At 31.7% G+C, this 21,960-nt stretch overlaps 2 protein-coding genes across 6 annotated transcripts; both read left to right on the top strand.

Moving 5' to 3' along the window:
• The first annotated feature begins 2,321 nt into the window (after window positions 1-2,321).
• LOC125065407 (ubiquitin carboxyl-terminal hydrolase 1) lies at window positions 2,322-9,863 on the top strand. Of its 2 annotated transcripts, none has more exons than XM_047672983.1 (10): window positions 2,322-2,456; window positions 2,599-2,865; window positions 3,014-3,194; window positions 3,487-3,694; window positions 4,881-5,031; window positions 5,201-5,318; window positions 5,638-5,840; window positions 6,123-6,283; window positions 6,446-6,648; window positions 7,415-9,863. In XM_047672983.1, exons 2-10 carry the CDS (start codon window positions 2,610-2,612, stop codon window positions 7,788-7,790), a joined length of 1,857 nt encoding a protein of 618 aa, XP_047528939.1. In that variant the 5' UTR covers window positions 2,322-2,456; window positions 2,599-2,609; the 3' UTR covers window positions 7,791-9,863. The 2 variants fall into 2 exon arrangements, with proteins under 2 accessions (XP_047528939.1, XP_047528938.1); XM_047672982.1 differs by having other exon boundaries at window positions 2,335-2,487.
• Window positions 9,864-10,235: 372 nt separating this feature from the next.
• LOC125065408 (pyruvate kinase-like) lies at window positions 10,236-20,095 on the top strand. 4 transcript variants are annotated; one of them, XM_047672986.1, is made up of 11 exons: window positions 10,236-10,309; window positions 13,627-13,759; window positions 14,180-14,403; window positions 14,914-15,136; window positions 15,302-15,408; window positions 16,953-17,099; window positions 18,273-18,374; window positions 18,612-18,857; window positions 19,066-19,288; window positions 19,446-19,602; window positions 19,848-20,095. In XM_047672986.1, the coding sequence occupies exons 1-11, from the start codon at window positions 10,274-10,276 to the stop codon at window positions 19,858-19,860; spliced, it is 1,611 nt and encodes a 536-aa protein (XP_047528942.1). In that variant the 5' UTR covers window positions 10,236-10,273; the 3' UTR covers window positions 19,861-20,095. The 4 variants fall into 4 exon arrangements, with proteins under 4 accessions (XP_047528942.1, XP_047528943.1, XP_047528941.1 ...); XM_047672987.1 differs by lacking the exon at window positions 10,236-10,309 and adding an exon at window positions 10,626-10,749; XM_047672984.1 differs by lacking the exon at window positions 10,236-10,309 and adding an exon at window positions 12,152-12,309.
• Window positions 20,096-21,960: the final 1,865 nt, after the last annotated feature.

The raw sequence follows: 21,960 nt of genomic DNA, 5'->3' as shown, positions 1-21,960 counted from the left end.
TGGGATAAATAAGAGCACACAGAAAGTTTAAAGTATATCATAAGTATACGATGAGAAATGGAGGCAAGCCTCACTGATGTTTTAATTTTAGTTATTCGAGACTTAAAACTTCGCCGTTAGTACGCTTACATTAGACTTTAGTTTTCAGCTGGTTTTAAACTCAGACATCTTACTTATATTTAAATCTTTAGTAAGTTATGATAAAGAAAATTGTAAGGTTTGCGTTTGTACATTGGATTGGTTTCATATAACACGTATTAAATAAGATTACAAATCCAAGGTTTTTTGATACTTACATATACTACTAGAGGTATTGATTGTGATAAATTTCATTTTACCTAAATCTATATAAATATTATTCTATTATTTAATAGGCCCGAGACTCTATTTGTAGGTTTTTTAGCCTTCCCATAATAAAACAACCCTGAAATTAGCCAAACCATAATTGTAAACCTGTGTGTCAAATTTTCATCGTTCGTATTGAAAATACGCAACGAATTGTATACAATTATACGTAAAGCCTCTCTTTAAGAAATATGCGAAGATCTTCCGGATAATCAAAACTCTCTTTACAACTTAAAATTTACATAAATGAAACACGAACTCATTTAATCAACATGTATATATCGCAGATTATAAAACAGTTTTTTTACACACAAAATTAAAACACTATTATGTCCGAAATAGGTTCCTAGTAAAAAGTTATTATTACATTATTTAGTAGCAGTAAGCAGGCACCACAGCGAAAATTGCTTATAATGTGGTTATTTAGAACCGATACCTGTATGTTATTATTTCAATTTTAATTGTTACCAAGAAAGATATAACTTGTCTTTGATTGACCTCGTGAAGCGTGGTTACTTTGCTAAGCGCTAAAACTCAAAAGAACCGCGAGTTTTTATTTTTGTTTGTTGATTTTTATATATATTTTTTTAAACCATTCACAGTATTATTTATTCAGAAGGGCTGCATGATAGGACTGTATTATCTTGCGATATTTTAGGTCTGTGTTGTGAGTGCGAACTGAAACAACTATTGAAAATGATTTGGGATGAAACAGTGTAAAATACTCCCAGAATGAATCTCATAAAAATAGGTAAACTAATAACACCTAGTTCTCGACAGCGCAAAGTTAATACATCCTTCCTGGGGAACGGTATTCGTTTCTATAATAAAATTCCACAGTTATTTTTAAATGTAACTATTAAAGCTCATATAAAAAAAAAACCTTGATAAATAAGGCATATTGCTCAATACAAGATTATAATAAAGATAAAAAAGCGTGGACTCAGTGTTCATTACTAGGCAAGATATATAAAAAAAATATTGTTCTTTACTGGCATACACTGTAATTAAAATATTGGAAAAGAGTAACTACTGAGTTTCTTGCCGGTTCTTCTCGATCGTATCTACTTTCTGAAACGATGGTAGCTTTACATTTAATTCAAAACTGTAGAATGACGATTCAAAACTGCTGTTATGAGCGTTCTTGAATAAAGAATACTAGTGGGTCGCCCTCTTTATTTTTCTGCACGTCTACCGCTAGAGCTCTTCAAAATGAGACCATAACCGAAATAAAACAAATTATGTGCAGTTATCGACCCACAATCACTGGGACAAAAATCGGTTTACGCTATTAATATATAAGATTTTGATTTTGATTTCTTGAATAGACAGTGCCAAGTGCAAATAAGCATTGCCCTCTGCTTAGTGCTGCCATATGTTTGTTTGTTTGTTATTTGTCTGTCATGTGTGGATGTATATGTATATTTGCATCTTTGCCTGTACCAACATCATCATCATCATTTCGCCAATACCAACAAACACCCAATAGCTAACAATTAGTTATGTGAAGTTACACCATAACGTACGGTCTACTTATTATTAGGGTCAATAGAGATTATTTTTAATTATAAGTACTCAATATTTTTAAAAATATTTTCGGTTAGAGAAAAATGCCGAAAACCTAGTTTGGATTGAAAAAGTAAATAATTTTCGTTTTATCTATAAGTAGTTAGGTTGATGGTTAATTCTTTATTTTCACCATGAGCTTCTTATGACCATTATTTTATAATGCCCATAATATTTTGTAATAAATAACATTAAAGAATACTAAAAAATAACTTCAGTCAAGTACACATTTTTTTTATTAATAACGGAAGGTCGAATTAACACATTTTAATATTTAACATGAAATATAATAGTATGGACAATGTTTATTTATTTTAATTATTTAATATTCAATGGGCCTTCTGGTTTCTACACGTTAAAGGCACATCAAACCTATAATAATTTATTTTGTCTATGATTTACGCACACACGTAAACTGACATTACACAATAAAATTCAACATGGCTGTCTACCACGGATGGGTTTCTTCGCGGCTATTTTTTCTCAATTTCTGTTTAATCTAGACGTTATCGTTTATGGAAATACATTGTCTTATTATAAATAATGTAAGTCAATGTGTTTAATATAGTTTTCTGCGTAAGTATGCTGTATATCAAGATATTTGATTTGTTTTCTCTTGTATCCTTGACCGATCTGTAGAAGGCAATGTAGTTTATATTTTAGTGTTCATATAAGGTGTCTTTACAGGTATTCTGAAGATGCCAGTTAATTCGCTGTCGGAAACAAAACAGGGAGTTCAAAAAGCTAAATTTTCACTATCACTTAACAGAAATAATGCAAAAGAATTAAACAACGAAAATAAGAAAGCTACTAATTTAAAACAAACCTCTTCCCAAGAGTGTTTCGAAAATAAAGAAAATAAACCTTCGAAGAGGCCATTAAATAACACTTACTTTAATACATTGAATGCAGCCAAGAGATTAAAACCTCTGATAGAAGCAGTGAAACATACAGGTATTTTTGACATTTATTTCATTTGCTATTCAAGAATATCAATGTAATACTAATAACGTAGTTAATCTACACTAAGGGACCACTGGAATACTAACATTATTTTATTCAATAGTCTCACTAGAATAATATTTTTTTATTGTTATTACAGAAGTGTCAACCAAGTCCCAGCTGATTGTGCTTGAGCCGTCTCTAAGTAACTCTGCCATGTTGAATGGCCACCACCCATCAGATAACCAATATGGAGGGAGTACACAATGGAAGACCCCCATTGCCACTCTCTCCAATCTTGGAAACACTTGTTTTTTAAATAGTGTGCTCTATACTTTAAGGTAAATAATTTAAATAATATTAATGATTCTAATAAGAAACATATTGGTCGGTATATTTTATATGTTAAATTCTGTAGATATACCTGAGGTAAAATTTATTTGATTTAATAATCTATATACATGTAAAAGTCAGACATCCTTGTTTGATAAAGATTTAGAATATTTTGATAATATATCAGTAACAACTATCTAAATCCTAATACCATTTTTGATTGATTAAGATAAAATGATGTCTGCAAATTTTGAATAATCGAATTGATTTGTCTTTATTTTATATTAACAATAATTACAGATATGCCCCACAATTCGTCCACAACCTTCATCACCTGGTATCTGATCTTAGTAGAGTTGAGCAAAAACTAGGTAGTATCAGATTAAAAAGCTCCTCCCTGGGTCGAAGTGCAGCAGGTCTTGCTTCATCTGGAACAAGATCTTGGAGCAGCAAGGATTTACTTTCTTTGGGACAGTCTGATAGTAACGCTGGAAAGAGTAAAATACAGGTAACAACTTTTTTTTATTATTATTATTGGTGTTCAATTCATTGCCCTTATAATATGTGACACGTCTTATAATATAAAAAATTAGAGAATGAGTTCTATGAGCCCCAATAATAATATTTAAATATTTTATCTATCTACATGTGTTGTAATATATACTTATAAAAATGTTGAAAACTACTTTATTGATATATTTTTAAAATATTTCAATGTGACTATTTTATGTGTGTGGGTGTGGACAACTATATTAATATTAATTATTATCATTGTAATAAAAAAGGAAATGCCTAAAAGTTGCATTAAGCTTGTTTATTTTAAAAACAATCATAACTGCTTAAATTATAAAAGTATACTTCATTCTATTTTTTTTCACAGTTTTATTTAAATTTGTAATAGCATTATGTATTTATAAATCATGTGATGAAAAGAATTGTTTATTTCAAAATATTTATGGATTACTGGTTTTGTTGAGATAATGTCAATAATATGTCTCTTATAATCTGATAACATTTATTTATGTTTATAGAACAAATACAAATACATTTTTTTCTACCCAAATGATAATAATGCCTAATAAATATGATAAAACAATATTAAACATTGTTAAAATTATTATCGTCAAAAAGACCATACAATTTTCAAGAAATTGTATCTAGCCGACTACTACTAGGATGAAATATATTTATTTAGTATTATTAAACTAAGCCTGGAACACAATTGCAGTGAAACAATTCTCTCATCTAAACCATCCACTCTAACACAACAAAAATACATCAAAATAGGTGCAGTCAAAAGAACTATAAAGATAAAACGGAGACAGTATTTTTTCATATTCATTTTGATTATATGCCATACAACCTTTTGTTACATTCTTGATTTTATTGATGATTGTAATGATAGCTTATATATAAATAATGTAACTTTCATAGTAGGACGTTGAGTTGGCCCCGTCCATGTAGGTACCACTTACCACATATTCTATCGTCAAACAGCAATATTGACTACTTTTGTGTTCTATTTTAAAACCAATTTAAGTACAAGCACAATGGACATAATATCTTATTTCCCAAGGTGTGTGACACATAAGTAATGTAAGGTATAGTTAATATTTCTTACAGTGTGCAATACGGCGTATGGCAGTAGCTTTGCCAGCCTGCCTATCTATTTATAAAATAACGTAAATCAACAGATAGCAACAGAGAAACTTCATGAAACTTACTTAAGCTTGCGAGCAGCTGAAAGTAAATGTCTGAACAGCAGTGCAGCAGATGCAAGCCCTGAACCTTATGCTGCGGATGCCTTTCTTGCAGCACTGAGAGAAGTAAACTCAACTTTTGAAGGTACAACAAATATTTATAAACTAGCCATTAGTTGTAATTTTATTTTTAAACTCAGAGGTTTTTAAAAAACCCATAAAAGACAAGATTGTTGTTATGATGCCAACAATCATAAAAATTATTTCATATATTTGGATAAAATCAACTATTGAGATGATTATTTTATTGGTAGGTAACCGACAACAAGATGCGCATGAGCTACTGGTGTGTATTCTGGACAGCATCCGCGAAACGTGTCGCGCGCTTAGTCAACGAGCTTCACGACTACCCTTACAGGAGAATGGAGATAGGTATGAAGTAGCATGTTTCCCTGAGCTTACACACTTATTCGGATTTATAATAAGTTTATTTTTACTTTACTCTACATTATTTTTTTAAAATTATAACTAGAACTTCTTGAACTTGAAAGTCAGATGCATGTCTCAAATCAAGGATCTTGCCAATGTAATTAATTAATTGTAGAGAATTATAAATTTCACAAGAGGCCTAGTTTTCAAATATTACTACATAGTACTATATCTAAATTTTATTTGCGAGCCTTAAAAAACATCATATTTATAACGGCTTACAAACATTTTATTATTTTAACATTTTGTATGAAATCGACAGCAATGGGTTAGGTCGCCAGCCATGTCTAGATGGTGACGGTGGGAAGACGTTAGGAAACTTACGCAAGTCCTGGAAGAAACGCAAAGAAGTTAAAACAAACGATAAACGTAATTCACCTTCAGAAGAGCGAGCACCTTCACCTGATCCAGAAAAAGATGAAAGATCACGACCGGGTTGGGATTTTGTGGCAGATGATTTTGAAGGTTTACCAAAAACTTTTATATTTTTTGTTTTAAAATTTTCAATCACAAGATATCAAATGTACATCAATGGTACTGTACAAGAAACCTAAGAAATGCCAACTACAATTCATTACAAAGTTTCATTTCGATGAAAGAAACATACAGTTAATTTTATAAATTGGATAAATTACTATTTATGAAGTGGTTACTATATACCAGTATATATAAATGTTTAAGACTGAGAAAATAAAGTTTCACAAACGAAGTATCCCAAATTTTCAACATGGCCTATATTATTACCAGGTACAATGGTAGTGAGGACGATGTGTCTTGAATGCGAAGCTGTTACGGAAAAAGCGCAAGCGGTCTGCGAGCTGTGCGTGCCCGTCGGCGACGACGACGCACCCGACGAGCCCTTCCGTGCCGCATGCCTCTCCAGCGAATATTTGCGTGATCAGAACAAGGTGAAATTACTAACCTAAAATATAAGTCGTAAAAGAATTTAAAAAAATAAAACTGTTAATATTTTGCTTGCAAATTCTATTAGAACCTTTCAGATAAAGTGTTTACTCTATTTTTATTTATTAATTAATTAATTAAAAATATTTATATATATTTATTTTCAGTATTGGTGTGAACGTTGTCTACGTTACAATGAGGCGAGACGAAGTGTAGCATACTCGCGATTGCCCAGGCTATTGGTACTCCAACTAAAGCGGTTCAGCGGCGGCATGGAAAAAATCACTCGACACGCTCCCACTCCACTACTCATGCCATGCTTTTGCGAGCCCTGCGCTAAGCGACCACCAGAACACCCACCTACTCATAGGTAATACTTAATAATATAAATAATAGGTAATATGAAACATAAGTTGTTAATCTACTATAATCCATTATACGCTATGGCTTACAATAATACATATTTAAATTGTAGATACAAAATATTTAAATTATAAAGAAGTAGCAACTCTAGTGTTGCGATTTGAATTGCAATGCAAGTTATATCAGTATTGATTAGTGATTTTTCGCCGTTTTTAAAATATATCTGTCGTCTAAAGTAAGATCCATTATTGTAAATTATTTATTAAAAAGCCACAGACTTGTTTGTTTTAGAATTACCAAAGGCTTTTTTTATAATACATAACATTCGCATAACAGACCATTTAGTCAGCCCAAGCAGGTAAAGCCTTGATAGTGGTTTTTCTACAAAACTCGTTTCACAATACCTTAATTTCAGACAAAAAATATAAATTATTTTTAATATTACTGAAGAATTATATAGAGCATATGTTACTTCTTGATCACTCACCTTTCTGATTGACTATCTGAAGAATTATTAAATAATGTTCATATTTGCTATTTATTTTCGTTTTAGTAGTTTCAGACTTTAACGATTACAAAAAAATAAATCTTTCCCCTTTATACGTATTCCTATAGAAACCGTGCATTTTTCCGAGATAAATAGTAGCATACGTAATTCCCTTACCTCCTAAACTCACTTATGCTAAAAATCAGTTGATACCTTGTTTTGACTAGAAAAACAATTCAGGTCAAGGTCAATAAGTATTATAAATATATAAAATCCATAATTTCAGATACATTCTCTGGGCAGTTATAATGCACCTCGGCCAGACTCTCACCGGCGGTCACTACGTGGCGTACGCTCGCGACAGCTCGCACGGAGAGAGCAAATGCGAGCGCGAAGGCGGTGGCGACGCGACCAGCGCCAATAGCGGCTCCAGTTTCATGCGCACACTGTTCAACCGCCAACGGCCGCCACCTGCCGGCTGCACCGCCAACGAGTGCTGCGTGCCCCGCCCCCGACCTGAAGCCTGCTGGCTCGCCTGCGACGACGATCTCGTTAAGCCGATATCCAACGAAGAGTTCGAAGACCTCCTCTCTGCGGAGCCCAAGATGAGATCCGCCGCTACGCCCTACCTCCTGTTCTACGTCAAAAGCGAAGTCGGCTAGTCGTCCTCGTCCCGACTCGGTCGAGATTCCAACGACGTAGCAGCTTTAAACGAAATAGTCATTTAGTCGATTGGTACATTACCAATTGGTTACATCAGTCGAGTTGAGGAATAAGTGTTACGCGTATTTCTTGTAGATTTATTTCATCATTTTTTTTAATAAAAAGCGACTAAATATGAACATTATTGTAATGTTATGTTGGTTCAAAGTATTTTTGACGCTTAAAAAGACATTTGAAGGTTGACACAGATTATAATTAGTGTCAGCCTGACGTGATATTATGGATGTAGCAAAAATGTATTAAAATTAGGGTACTACAAAAATCTTATCAATAGATATATTGTAAAATATAGATATAAAAGGATTTCACGCTATTTTCAACTGTTACAATCAGACAATATAAACTAAAGTGTAAAGGTTTAAACTATATAATTTTATAAAATTTATACCTTTATGATTGTATCGACCTGTATCGATTACTTATATGCGAATGTATTACTGTTAAAATCAAATTATATAAAAGGTATACATTTCTATGCTCTTCTGATATAAAAGACAATATAGGCCTAAACAATAAACATATAATTGAATCATTAAAAGTGTTTAATATTTACTAATTAAAAAAGTAATCTCGTTAATCTAGTGACAGACTGACTGACCCTATATAGCTTGTTTGTTCAATATTACTTGGCCTTAATCTTTGTTTCTTATTGAAATCATAGTTCAAAAATAGAACAATATTTTAAGAATAAAGGAAATTTATATATTATAAGTACAGTATTACCACGAATATTGTAAGTGCACTTTGTGCTTAGAAAAAATAATTAGAAAGAAAATATATAAAAAAAGTTATTCAATACTTCATTTCAATAGAATTTATACAATCATTTTAAATAAATTGAAAGAACATTTTTTTAAGCAAGTATTAATATATTGATATAACTGATATATTATTGTGTTTAAAAATATACAACTTGGAAGTATATTTATTTTTATAATCTGTCTCATGTCTATTTTGTACAAATTCTTTTGAAATGAAATATACACAATGAAATGTCTAGCATTCTCTAATACCACTGATTTTCGTGGTAGCACTGTTTAGTCGAACACCAAAAATGTTCAATTTTCACCTTGTTAACATTTTACAATAAATTCTATCATTGAACTCATTTAGTTTCTCAATATGCTCATTATGTTAAAAACATCGATACTTAGATATAATGCTTGCTTGAAAAGGACTGCTTAATTTATACAATTTTAAACAATATAAGAATTACATATGGTTTAAGATGTTGCCTTTCATACAAACAACTATTTTTCTACTTGGTCTGTAAATATTTTCCATTTTCTATGAATCTTGAACACATATATTTGTTTTTATATATCTATGTATAAATATGTCTCGAGAACTTGAAGTAAGCAGAATAGAAGAAGCTTAGTTTGAACATCTGTTTTTATTTTGTGTAAGAAACCTGAAAAATCTTATGAATACTTAAATCTATGACAATATTGTTACAGTAACTCCATTTCGATAAAATACATGAACAAAATGAAGAGAATGTTGGATTTATATTATGTGTTTAAAGAATGAAATAACAGATTATATTAATTAAAAATTCATGGATTTCCATAAGTGTATAATTTAATTGTATAGCATGTAATACATCTCAGTTTATGAAAATTGCTTAAGAAGTTTGTATGTATCGAATGTACCCAAGTGTCATTATGTAAGTAACAGTCTTGAAACAAAAATCATTTTCAGGCAATGTTAAAATCTTTCAAAGAGATCTATTTTGTCAAACTTACATACAATGAATGTGTTTATCATTGAATTACTATAAATCACGCAATTAGCAATTTTGAATTATTAAATTTATTGTCTTAAAACAAGAAACAAGTTTCGCCAATTGAATAACTTCTATATTTATTAGGTGTATATTTTTGTGGATGCCATTCCTAAAACCTTTAAAAAAGGTAAAATTCTTGTCAGTAGTTATATATTATTGTGTTAATTTTAAACAAAAATGTGTTATGATTAGTTTTCATTGTAAATTGGATGGAATAAATTTAATTTCAATATACATTTTTTGTTCTAATTTACTACATCGATTTAAATTAATTAATAATCTCTTAATAACTTTAGTTGGTTACATAAAATTCCATAGTTAAAAACTTGAATAGTTGATTGTCTTGACTTGACCGCTTGATCCGAAAGGAATTAAAATAAAAATCCCTATGTAGTATTTTCCTCTTTACCTGAACTTATTCATTGTTACCTAATATCTACACATAGAGCAGTAAAGATAACTAATCAACGGCTTAGCTATACTAACTGATCGGCTAAGGGTAAAGTTTATTAACAACCAATGTAGATAAGCGGAGACTCATGAATTTATCAATAACGCCGGTCAAGTGAGGCGAATCACGCAGAAGACATCTTGCTGTGTTTTGATTTGGACGTTTAATTAATTCAGTGGATCAAAATGAAGGCAATTGAGAAGAGAAATATGTTAATGAAAGTAAGTATGTTTTTATTAAACAAAATACAGTTTAAAATGTTCTTTGTTACTATTGCTTTTAATACTATTTTTTGTATCTAAAACGACATTAGTTTATTAAATCAATGTCAGATATTTTAATATTAACTTCTTTTTTTTTTTGAAGAAATCTGTATTTCTTAAATGAGAAAATATTTAGGTACATATTATTATTTGTGTATAAACTCTAAGTGCATACTTATCACAAAATTACCTACCTTTATAATAATTAATATATTCTGTTGCAAATTATCAATGTGGCTAGCGTAAAAATGAAATTGTGCCTGTGACATTGTAATGACCTTAGAAGTCCTTCGTGAATATCGTGACTTGCTGTCAAACTACATATACGGCTAGATATCTCTATAACGAACTTTTATTCTAATTAATTGTACCTGGTATCTTCTTTCACAATGGCATTTGTAAGTGAATATGTTATACTAATAGTTTATAATTTTAAGAATGTAATTGTTAAATACGGTTTGTTGATTTAATAGGTTATATTTAAAAATATATGAGCCGACACAGTTTTAACACGTCAATAAAATGATATTATTGTTTTTTAATATATTTTGCTAGTGGCTATTACAAATATTTAATCTTTAGACAAAATTTACTCATATAATATCATTGGTATTACATAGTAAGTACTAACCTTTGTTTTTAATAATTAGCGGCTCAGTTTTTGCGATATCATTAAGAGCTCAAAAATACTAGGTACTAACTATCAGTGCATTATTAATAACAATGTATGTATAAAATATCTATATGGTAGCACAATGTTTTTAAATAATTTACGTGGTGTAAACGGGATATTTAGAAAATTGATCGTCAGTAATAAACTCTGTCAAAGTAACTTCAGATCAAAAATAATTTCCCGTGATGGCCTGTTTCATTTCTATTATTGAATAATTAGAAATTATTGATTTCACTTGTCATATTGATGCTTTTATTGGATCCAGTAACTAACTAGTACTGTTCAGATTTACTGTTTAAAATCATTCTATCTTTTCGGAAGATACGCCGGTAAATTATTTATCTAAATGCAAATATTTATTTATAATAAATTTGATGACGTAGGCTCATAAAAGCACATTTGAATCGCCATGTCACAATATTGAAATTAATATGTACTGATATAAAATAATTTACTTACAACCTTATTTTTTTTTAAATAGAATATATTTGTTTGCTAATCTACCTTAGCAAACACGAAAACTCCACTTGGTGCATATATTTTTAATATAAGTTCTAAGTTAGTGGTAACTAAAAGGAAGTTCATTGAAATATTATTGATTAACATTATTTTACTGTGATACCATCCTATTTATCATTTATATATTTTAATTTTATCGAAGGTTGACGGCATATGATCGGACATAGGAAGTTACGGAAGTGGAAAAGAAAATCCTTAAAATTACCGGAAGTCTATATGATTCTACATCTACAATAAAGATGCAATGATTAATATTTGAATATATTTAAATTAAGCGGGTAAAGAAAATCTTTCAGGCAAATAAATAAATAACAACATATGATTATACGCTCCCTGTATTGGCAACCGTGTTGGCACTTTTACAAACATTTAAAATTAGACTGGTTAAACGTGAAGATAAAATTATTAAATTATTCTTGTTTTGAATAGAACTTCTTTCGTTTAAAATTTTACAAAGGAGGGTGATTCTGGGAATATTTTTTGTAAAAGTTCCCCTCGATTATCGCCCTAAATATATTTGGGTGGGTTTGGTTGGCGGCTACGTTACTCACCCCGCGCGACGTCGATGCGCGCGCCGACGTTCGTGATTCGATATCCAATACGCAAGTCCGCATTATATTGCAGCCGAGAGAAGTTTTCCACATTAAAGGGCAGTTCAAGATCACGAATAGCGCCGGCTTTACCATTTTATTATATTTCTGAAAAAAATTATCGTAATACTTGTGTAAATATGGTTTGGCCAACAATCTACGATGGCAAAACTGAGGTAATAAGTTTCTATTTTCGTCCGATGCACAGTGTTACGTGATTATTTAGTCGCTTTTTTTTTATTTTTAATGATCTATATGCTTAGGTACTTATCATCCGCTTATTTGAGACAATTTAAGTAGGTACAGTAATCAGCATTAAAAAAAACAAAAAAAAAACAAACTGAACATATTGAAAGTGCTTTGAAATTAAACCTATCCATTTACATAAAATTAATTAATTTTTTACTCAGGTTGTTATTAAAAATATAAATAATACTTAAAAATAAGTTATGAATAATATTATGAAAATTGTTAATAAAAAAAACTAATGTAGCACTTGAATATTAACATGAGTATTTTCCATGGAGTGTTAATGATGTCATTATATTTATTTCAGTGCATTTAACATTATCAGTTTTCAATAGTAAATAAACATTTAATTTCCAACTTACATATTACACATGTAATATGATTGGACTTTCAGTTAATTTAACAACTATGTTCTACATTATTCTGCTGAAAGAAAAAATATAAATAATTATTTATAATTTAGGCATGGGTAATAAAATAAAACTATATGATAATAATCAATTATGTCTAAGTTTGATAAATAAATCAGGAAATGGCTTTGTTTCAAAACAAACAATTAAGTATATTATTTTAAGCATTTTTTTACATTATTTGTTTGAGTCAAATCTTGCAACTCAATTTTGAACCAGTTCTATTTTTATCCAACTTATTGTATTGAAATATGCACATAATTTATTGATGCTGGTGAAAAAATATCTGATAGCATAAATATTGTAATTACAAATCGATGCCAAATAAAAGCTTGTTTTTGGAAATATTTTTTATTTTTAGATTTTGCAATTTGAAATCAATATTTTATTTTTAGTTTAACTCATTGCCAAGTATATTAGCAGCTGTTATTGTATTGTAAGACCTTCACTGATAGTCATCCATTCTTACTGTTCACTTTAGCAGAACATTTTGCTTCTTTGTAGATAAATTAGTTGTAATTATGTGGATAGTTGCAAATACTTGCTTATTCACGCCGCCAATATTCCACTAATAGTATTGCATATTGTCCAAGCAATAACTTTTTAAACTGTTATCCATAGATATTATGTTAATGTTTTTGGCACTTATAATTTATGCACAATTTTTTTCCAGCTTTTTTCAACTCCAGCTTTTTACAATTTTCTTAATATTGCATGACACCTTTGAATTTCAAAGGAAATTGCAACAAGGATTGCTTTTAGTAATTAAAAATATTGAAATACAAACAAAAATCATTCAAGGGGAGGTATTAATAGAAATTTATCATTTAATAGATGGGGTCTGCAGACAAGCCCTGCATGCAGCTGGCTGCATCAGACGCGGGCTCGCACCTACAACACATGTGCTCACTCGACATCGATTCCAAGGCCTCGTACGTCCGTCTGTCGGGCATCATCTGTACTATTGGTATATTTATTTCTTTATGTTTATGAACTAAACACATACAATAGTCAGGTGTTTGTTTACTACGACGATACTAATATAAAATATGATAACACGATGACGATAATCTAAGTATGTTAATGCAATGTCTTCAGGTACAGTACAACCATAGGTACTGAATATATGACGATGACGTCATCCTGCCAATCTCGGTAATGGAGTAGGCAACTACGCTAGAAATACAGTAGTGTGCACCTACACTTATAAATTGATGGGATGGCAATCCGCATCGTCTGGACAGAGTTCAAGCACACCAACAGTTTTACGTGTTTTTCGAGGCACATTGTTAGTTTATGTTTCATGGACTGACAATGTTAGTTACCATTTGTCGTAAAACATATTTGCTCGTCTGCCTTAAACAAATATATAACTCAATATTTACAGGACCGGCCTCCCGAGATGTCGGTATGCTGGAGAAGATGATGGAGACCGGCATGAATGTCGCACGAATGAACTTTTCGCACGGCTCGCACGAGTACCACGCGGAGACCATCAGCAACTGTCGGCAGGCTGAGAAGAACTACAGCGCGAGGCTCAGCGCACCCTTCTCGCTGGCCATCGCTCTGGACACCAAAGGGCCTGAGATCAGAACCGGCTTATTAGAAGGCGTAAGTACATAATATTTAATATCGTAGTCGCTTTAAATTTATAGACGGTGTGTCTAACTAATACTACCTGAAGTTAATTTGTACTAAATGTCTATAAATATTGTATGATTACTGGCTGTTGTTGAGCCTAGTGCCAGTAAACAGTATTGGCCTTATGAGATGTCAGGTCAATAGTTCGCGCCTATTGGACGTCTGGTTCGCAAATTATTTGATTGAAAGTATGATATAACTCGTGGGTTCTATGTATGCAGCAAAATTTATTTAGTATTCTCTTTTGTCAGCCATATAAGTAGCCGATAAAAGTATATAGAATTGAATATATAATATAATAGCTTGAATAATTCTTAAAAGGAAATGTGTAAGGGCAGAAATGTAAAGTGACATCTCACGATCAAGTGGCCAACTTCCCTATAAACCTAATATCTTACGTATTAAGTAAAAGTAACAATTTGGTAGAGTAATATAATTATAAAAATGGAAATATTAAATAAGAGTCATTTACTTTAACAGGGAGGTTCCGCAGAAGTTGAGCTGAAGAAAGGAGGTGTTTTAACCTTAAGCACAGACCCAGCATATCAGGAAAAAGGAACTGCAGATGTGGTGTTTGTGGATTACAAGAACATTACTAATGTTGTTAAACCTGGCAATAGGATTTTCATTGACGATGGACTTATTTCAGTCATCTGCCAGTCCGTTACATCTGATAAATTGGTCTGCTCCATTGAAAATGGAGGTAAGGATATACTGTTACCAATCATTAATTTTTATAGTATTGAGTATTTAAACCCAAGCACAGTTGACATTCTAAGGTAATTTAACAAAATTAGATTAAATCCAAGTATAATATTTGTAGTATAGTTATAACCTAAATGACATATTTATAATTTTTCGATACCAGGTATGCTCGGATCAAGGAAGGGTGTGAACCTCCCAGGTTTACCAGTAGACCTGCCAGCTGTTTCAGAGAAAGACAAATCTGATTTACTCTTTGGTGTCGAACAGGGCGTGAGTATACTGATACTGATTATTAAAATACCGCTACGCAAAATATCTATTTAATATATTACATTCAACAATAGTGATAAGTCAAAATCGAAAGTCAAAAATCTTTTTTCAATATAAGGGCTACATTTGCTTATGTCATAAATCGATACCAATCGAGCCTTGACTTCTACCATTATACGATTCTAAATCATATATTGTTATCTAGAAACACAATCATAAGACTTATAAGCAATGTGTAAATGTTTGCTTTTATTATACATTATATGTTTTAATTGCAGCACTTGTTACAATATTACAATCAATAGTATAACAATGAACAGTAAGTAGTAATTTATAGTCAGAATTACAATATTTTTATAATTAAAACACACAAAATAAATTTATAGTTAAAAGTAAAGTAAAATTAGAACTCAGTTATTACTAATAAGTTATATATGTCTAGTCTGTCTAGTCTCTATAAGTATAATCATTGACCTTTATAATGCACGGACAGACAGGAATCCTTATAATACTATGTACATACATTTTATGTCATTTTGTAATAGTTTACCGACAATGTAATTATGTTATATGTTTCACATGTGGCATAATTTCGTTGAAATTATGCACATCAGGTACCCTGACGGTGTTTTCCTTCACTTCACAGATTAATTATAATATATAAATTATAATTCAATTAAGCCCATGAAATTCGGTAGTACTTGCCTGGAATTGAACCCGCATCGGTTAAGATGCACGCGTTCGTATGATATGATCTGATGACCCGATAATCATTGGGTTATATCATATTCACGCGAGACACAATCATGATAGAAATTACTAAACACAATACGATCACGTGATCTCATCACGTGATCATCATTATCTAATGTTTTATTTACTCTAACAAATCTAACTACTTAGTTGTATACCTACAAATTACAATGTTTAGAAATACTAACATTTTTATTAATTTTCTTTGGAGTAACACTACAATGTACGCTATTATAACATTATATATATATGTACATACATTTCTTTTTACATATAATTATATAACTACATGTCTGTCTTCGCTTAATAATATTAGTTCTTGACAAATTATGTAACTAGTGTGTAATAGACTTTATATGCATATAAATAGTGATTATTGTTATCAAATAGTGCTTAATAGTTATTATCAATAATTTGCAATTGTAATATTGCTAGGAAGTGTAACACTGACCTTGCACACATATTCTTTATACATACACGTATTCTATGTACATACATAAATGGTATTGATACATATGCGATTTATTTTTTATTTTAGCGCAAAAGTTTGTGGTTACTATATATTTGAAAATTATAAAAATACGAATTATTTTAACAAAATTAAAAGTATTAATAACATGAAATTAATAATTAATTATTTAATAAATAGATATATGTATATTGCTTTACGTTCAAATTAAATTATATATATATTTACCTAAAATTACATGCATTACTATTATAGCAATAAGTTTACAATTTACCAAGCTCAAGACAAATTATCGAATAAGACATGTCTTTTCCTCCTCCAGGTGGACATGATCTTCGCGTCGTTCATCCGCAACGGCGCCGCCCTGCAGGAGATCCGCGCCATCCTCGGGGAGAAGGGCAAAAACATCAAGATCATCTCCAAGATCGAGAACCACCAGGGTATGGTCAACCTCGACGAAATTATTGCTGTGAGTTATTTTAATTTTGCGATATAGACACATTAATTTTATTTTAAAGGATTTTTTTTTTAACAAATAACAAAACTAAATTTGTGTTACAAAGACGTGTAATTTAATAAAAATTATAAACAGTATCTTAATTTTTTTTTATATATTATACGAGGAAGGGTAACTAAGATATAACTTTTATAAATCACGTAAAATATATGACTGGTTTGTATATTGGTTTACGCGGCACATGCCAGTAATACTCCCAGTTGGTTTGATTTTCTTACATCCTCAACAATTTTCATCATATTTCAGCCAATTTATACTAAAACCTAATGAATTAAAGACCTATACCTCCCTCGAGAAACACTGTCTGTAGGTGAAAACGGTATAAAAATAAAATAGTTTTTGAGTTTATCATGTTCAGAGAGACGAAATGGTAGGACTTTATTTTATTTAATGATAAAATTGGTATCTCTACCTATTAAAGAGTCCATTATCATGTTCAGAGTGCTTCAACTTCAAACAAACTACTTTAATCTAGTTGCAACTGGTTTGCGAGTCTCCTGACATTACCTAGTCATTAAGGTTCGTTATTGAACTACGGATGAAGTCAATTTGCTAAACAAACCGATCATGTGTTGCTCGTTGAAACCTGGATTCAATTTCATACTGAGATTGTTCCTGAAGTTTTATTACAATAGGCAATAATACTTTTCATATAGATCTACATTATTAATTTTATTAAATCAATATGTTGTTATAATCTATGTATGAGGCTGATATAAAATAAATATCCATTCAAATGATATAAATGCAAAAATATATCTGCTTGTCTGTTTCGTTTCTAGTTAAATAATTATAAAGAATGCGCTAATATAACTAAAGATCTGTGGATAGACTCGCTTATTTTAAAAATCTATTTACCTAAGTTAGTCAGCAATAAGCTAAATAATCTACATTAACATGTTCAAGGCCCTGGTCTTGGTCTTGGCTGCTTGACATACCTTTTGAATTTAGGTTGTGTCATATTCTACTAGTGCGTAAACTCATCACTTTGATTTAATGCTTTATTCAGTATATATTTTTTATATCAGTTTATAAAATACAGCCAGTATAATATTATTATAGAAAAATAAGATGTTTGTTTTTATAGAGGCATTGATACATTAAAATATTTTGTTCTACTTTCAGGCATCCGATGGTATCATGGTCGCGCGTGGTGATTTGGGTATCGAGATACCACCAGAAAAAGTGTTCCTTGCTCAAAAGACTATGATCGCTCGTTGTAACAAGGTAAATGATTTATTAAAAATACTAACTTGGTTGGTTGGTTTCCGAAGCTTTCGGTAACAATGAATGTTTTGTTTAATTCTTTTTATAAAATTTCCTTATTCAGTTATTGTTTCAAAAAAACACTTCATAAATATGAATATGGTCACTCTATGGTCCAGGCACACTATAACGAGTGCGATAGACTTTAGAGGCAGATCCGACCATAGTATGTAAGCATCAGATGATCCCTGTCTCCAGGTCGGCAAACCAGTCATCTGCGCGACTCAAATGTTGGAGTCGATGGTGAAGAAGCCGCGGCCAACGCGCGCAGAGACCTCCGACGTCGCCAACGCCATCCTTGACGGCGCCGACTGCGTCATGCTGTCCGGGGAGACGGCCAAGGGCGACTACCCGCTCGAGTGCGTGCTCACCATGGCCAACATCTGCAAGGAGGCCGAGGCCGCCATCTGGCACAAGCAGCTCTTCAACGACTTGGCCCAACAGGTGGGACAGATATTATGTTTTTTTATTTATTTAAATGCTATTACTAAACAATAGTGGCAATTTTCTATTGTATATTCATTTATATGTCTAAGTCTATGTGAACGTCAATATTAATCTACTTATCGCTGAAGTGACCTATGTGTTTATTTTTTATATTAAAAACATATCGTTTTAGAATTAGATTTAATATATAACCCGTTGACACCAGGTTAAGGCTCCGATCGAGCCGGCGCACTCCGTCGCCATCGCAGCCGTGGAAGCGTCCACCAAGTGCATGGCGTCCGCCATCGTCGTCATCACCACCAGCGGCCGCTCCGCGCACTTGCTCAGCAAGTACCGGCCGCGCTGCCCCATCATCGCCGTCACGCGGCAGCCGCAGACCGCCCGCCAGGCGCATCTGTACCGCGGAGTGCTGCCCATCGTTTACAGCGGTGAGTAATCACCCAAACTTCGCCTAATATTAGAATTATTCAAAATTTATAATATGAATGAAAAAATCTGTTACCTTTTATTTTTTGCTACGGAAGTAAATTCAATATATATGTAATATAAAATATTAAAAAGAAATATTTGTAATCTATCTATTAGAAAGTACCGCCAGTGACTGGCTGAAGGACGTCGACAACCGCGTACAGTATGGGCTGAAGTTCGGTCGCGCGCGCGGTTTCGTCAATACAGGAGACAATGTCGTGGTCGTCACCGGCTGGAAACAGGGATCCGGCTTTACCAACACTATGCGCATCATGTGAGTTATCAATTAATTTGCCTTCTGGAACAAGAATTATATTCCTAATTTCTCTACCGAGAAATTTTTGATTATCGTTTGATTAGTAGAAATTAAAAAAGAACAAGCAAAATAAATCCAATCTTATATTATATATATAAGATATAAATATATAGTATATAAATATATATCGATCATTTAGAAATAGAGAAAGGCTATGATAGAGTAATTTCTATTAAAATAATATAATGTATATATTCTTTCAGCCAAGCTGAATAAGGAGAACGAGACGAGATGAAATATTCCTAACAAGTATTAGTGGAAAGTGCAGTGATGTAATTGTTATGAGATTGTATCGTCTAACAATGTCGGTGATATATGTATAAAAGTGTATCAGCTGTTAATGATTCTTAAAATTCTACACATAGTACTAGGATTATTGTTGTATTTATTTATGCTCTAACATAGATAACAAAATGTATTGAAAGTAAATAAATTATAAAATAATATTTTTCTTATATGTTTTATTTATACTTCATACATAACAAAAAAGTAAATATGCATATAAAATTATCACCTTGTCCTTAAATAAATTCCCTCGTTTGCTCTAGTGGTTATTATTAGGTTCCGCTGAGTTTCTTTCGCCGGTTCTTCTCAGGTCCGAGGTGCTAAATTCCGAACCGGTGGTAGATTTTTGACAATCAATAAGCAGTGCAAACACTTCTATATTGAATAAAGATCTTTGACTTTGATTATAAGGCCGCAGATATCGAAGTCTTGCGTTCAAAACGACTAAAAACTTAGAGAATTGGGTAAGGGCTTCTGAAAAAAATTCTCTGTAACAGCCCAGAGTCTGGAAGTTAGCAGTGTGTACAGACGTGTCGGATTTGCCGTCCCACTGGTGCTCCTGAGTTTGCGTATATTTTTACTTTATTATGACCCCATCAGATGGCTAAGCTCTTTTTAGAATGGTTGCCTTAGCCGTATTTTTGCATACATGTTTCATGCGAACATGCAAATTATTATCCTAGACAAGAGAGAAAGGCGTGGAGACTTCTAATTATTTTTCAAATGTATGGAATAATTATATAAAAAAAATTAAATTATTTTAACAATTTTTTTTAGCTATAACAAAAAACAATAATTATAAAATCTTAAATTAAATAGCGGTAACGGATGGTAAGCTTTTTACGATGAAAAATCGTTGATAATTTGTACAAGTAATCGAAAGTAGTGTGATGTTATTTTAAAAAACCTTTATTGAAGCTCTCTTCTAAAGGCCTCGGGTCTGTAGCGCCGTGTGTAGCCTCCCCTTAATCCGGCTTTCATCATTAAATAAAACTATTTACAGATAAATAATCTATACAAATATCTAAATTAAAATTGTATTTTAAACTACAGTTCATAATGATAAGCGTATATACCATCGGTATGTACGTTAACTAATTAATTCAATAATTTTATCGTTATTGAAATGTACCAAGGTGTTACCGTCACGTTATTCCACCGTGCTTATGCTTCACGACACCGCCGCGCAGCAATATCTTACAATCTCTATGGTTTGTGGTATCCACTTACCATAAGTTGGCCTATTTGCCAGTCCACCTACCTATAGCAGTTGTAGCAGTGTTTGCCGCCCCTTTTACTCCATTGTTAATCCGCCACTGCATAAAACATTAATTGCTTTTTTATTTACAACATGTAGGTAGAATTGCAAATGAGCTACCCATTTTTATCTTTAAAAACCTTTGTTTTTTTTTATTGTGACTCATTTGTGCCAATAGGGCAGTAATCAAGTTAACAAAAGGTAGCTTTAGAGTGCTCAAATGACTAACACTGACTACATTATAAGAGATAGGTACTTGTATTTTAAAATTAATATGCTTATCTACATTGCTTATGCTTATCTACATTATCGTAGCAAGGGGCATGGGGAGGCACGATCCCCAAAAAGAAAACGATGGGGACTATCCAGAAAAAAACTAGTAAAACATATTTATATCGAAGCCCAATTTTGTTGAAGCGTTGAAGCCTTTGAAGGTATAACAAAAACCTGGACAATGCCGTCTGTTAGTGAGTCGTAGGTAAGGTAAGGTGAAAAGGTAAGGTAAGGTAAAGGTTACAAGATATTTGAATAAATGTATGAAAAAAGATGCGGGGCGTACACGTATACGCTACAGTGATTAGATACCTAGCATATTTAGCGGGATCGATACTAACATTATTATAATAATCATATTATCATAATACATCTATATACTTCATAATTTTAAAGCATGTGACGAGGTAAACACGTATTTTATTCCATACGAAGCCGGGACAGTTAGATAGAGAATATCTAAATAGATAACTATCCTGGGCCCTGTCTTAATAAAATAA

This window comes from Vanessa atalanta, chromosome 7 (assembly GCF_905147765.1).
Source record: "Vanessa atalanta chromosome 7, ilVanAtal1.2, whole genome shotgun sequence".
NCBI classification, from domain to species: Eukaryota; Metazoa; Arthropoda; class Insecta; order Lepidoptera; family Nymphalidae; genus Vanessa; species Vanessa atalanta.
This window is presented reverse-complemented; position numbering and strand designations above follow the sequence as displayed.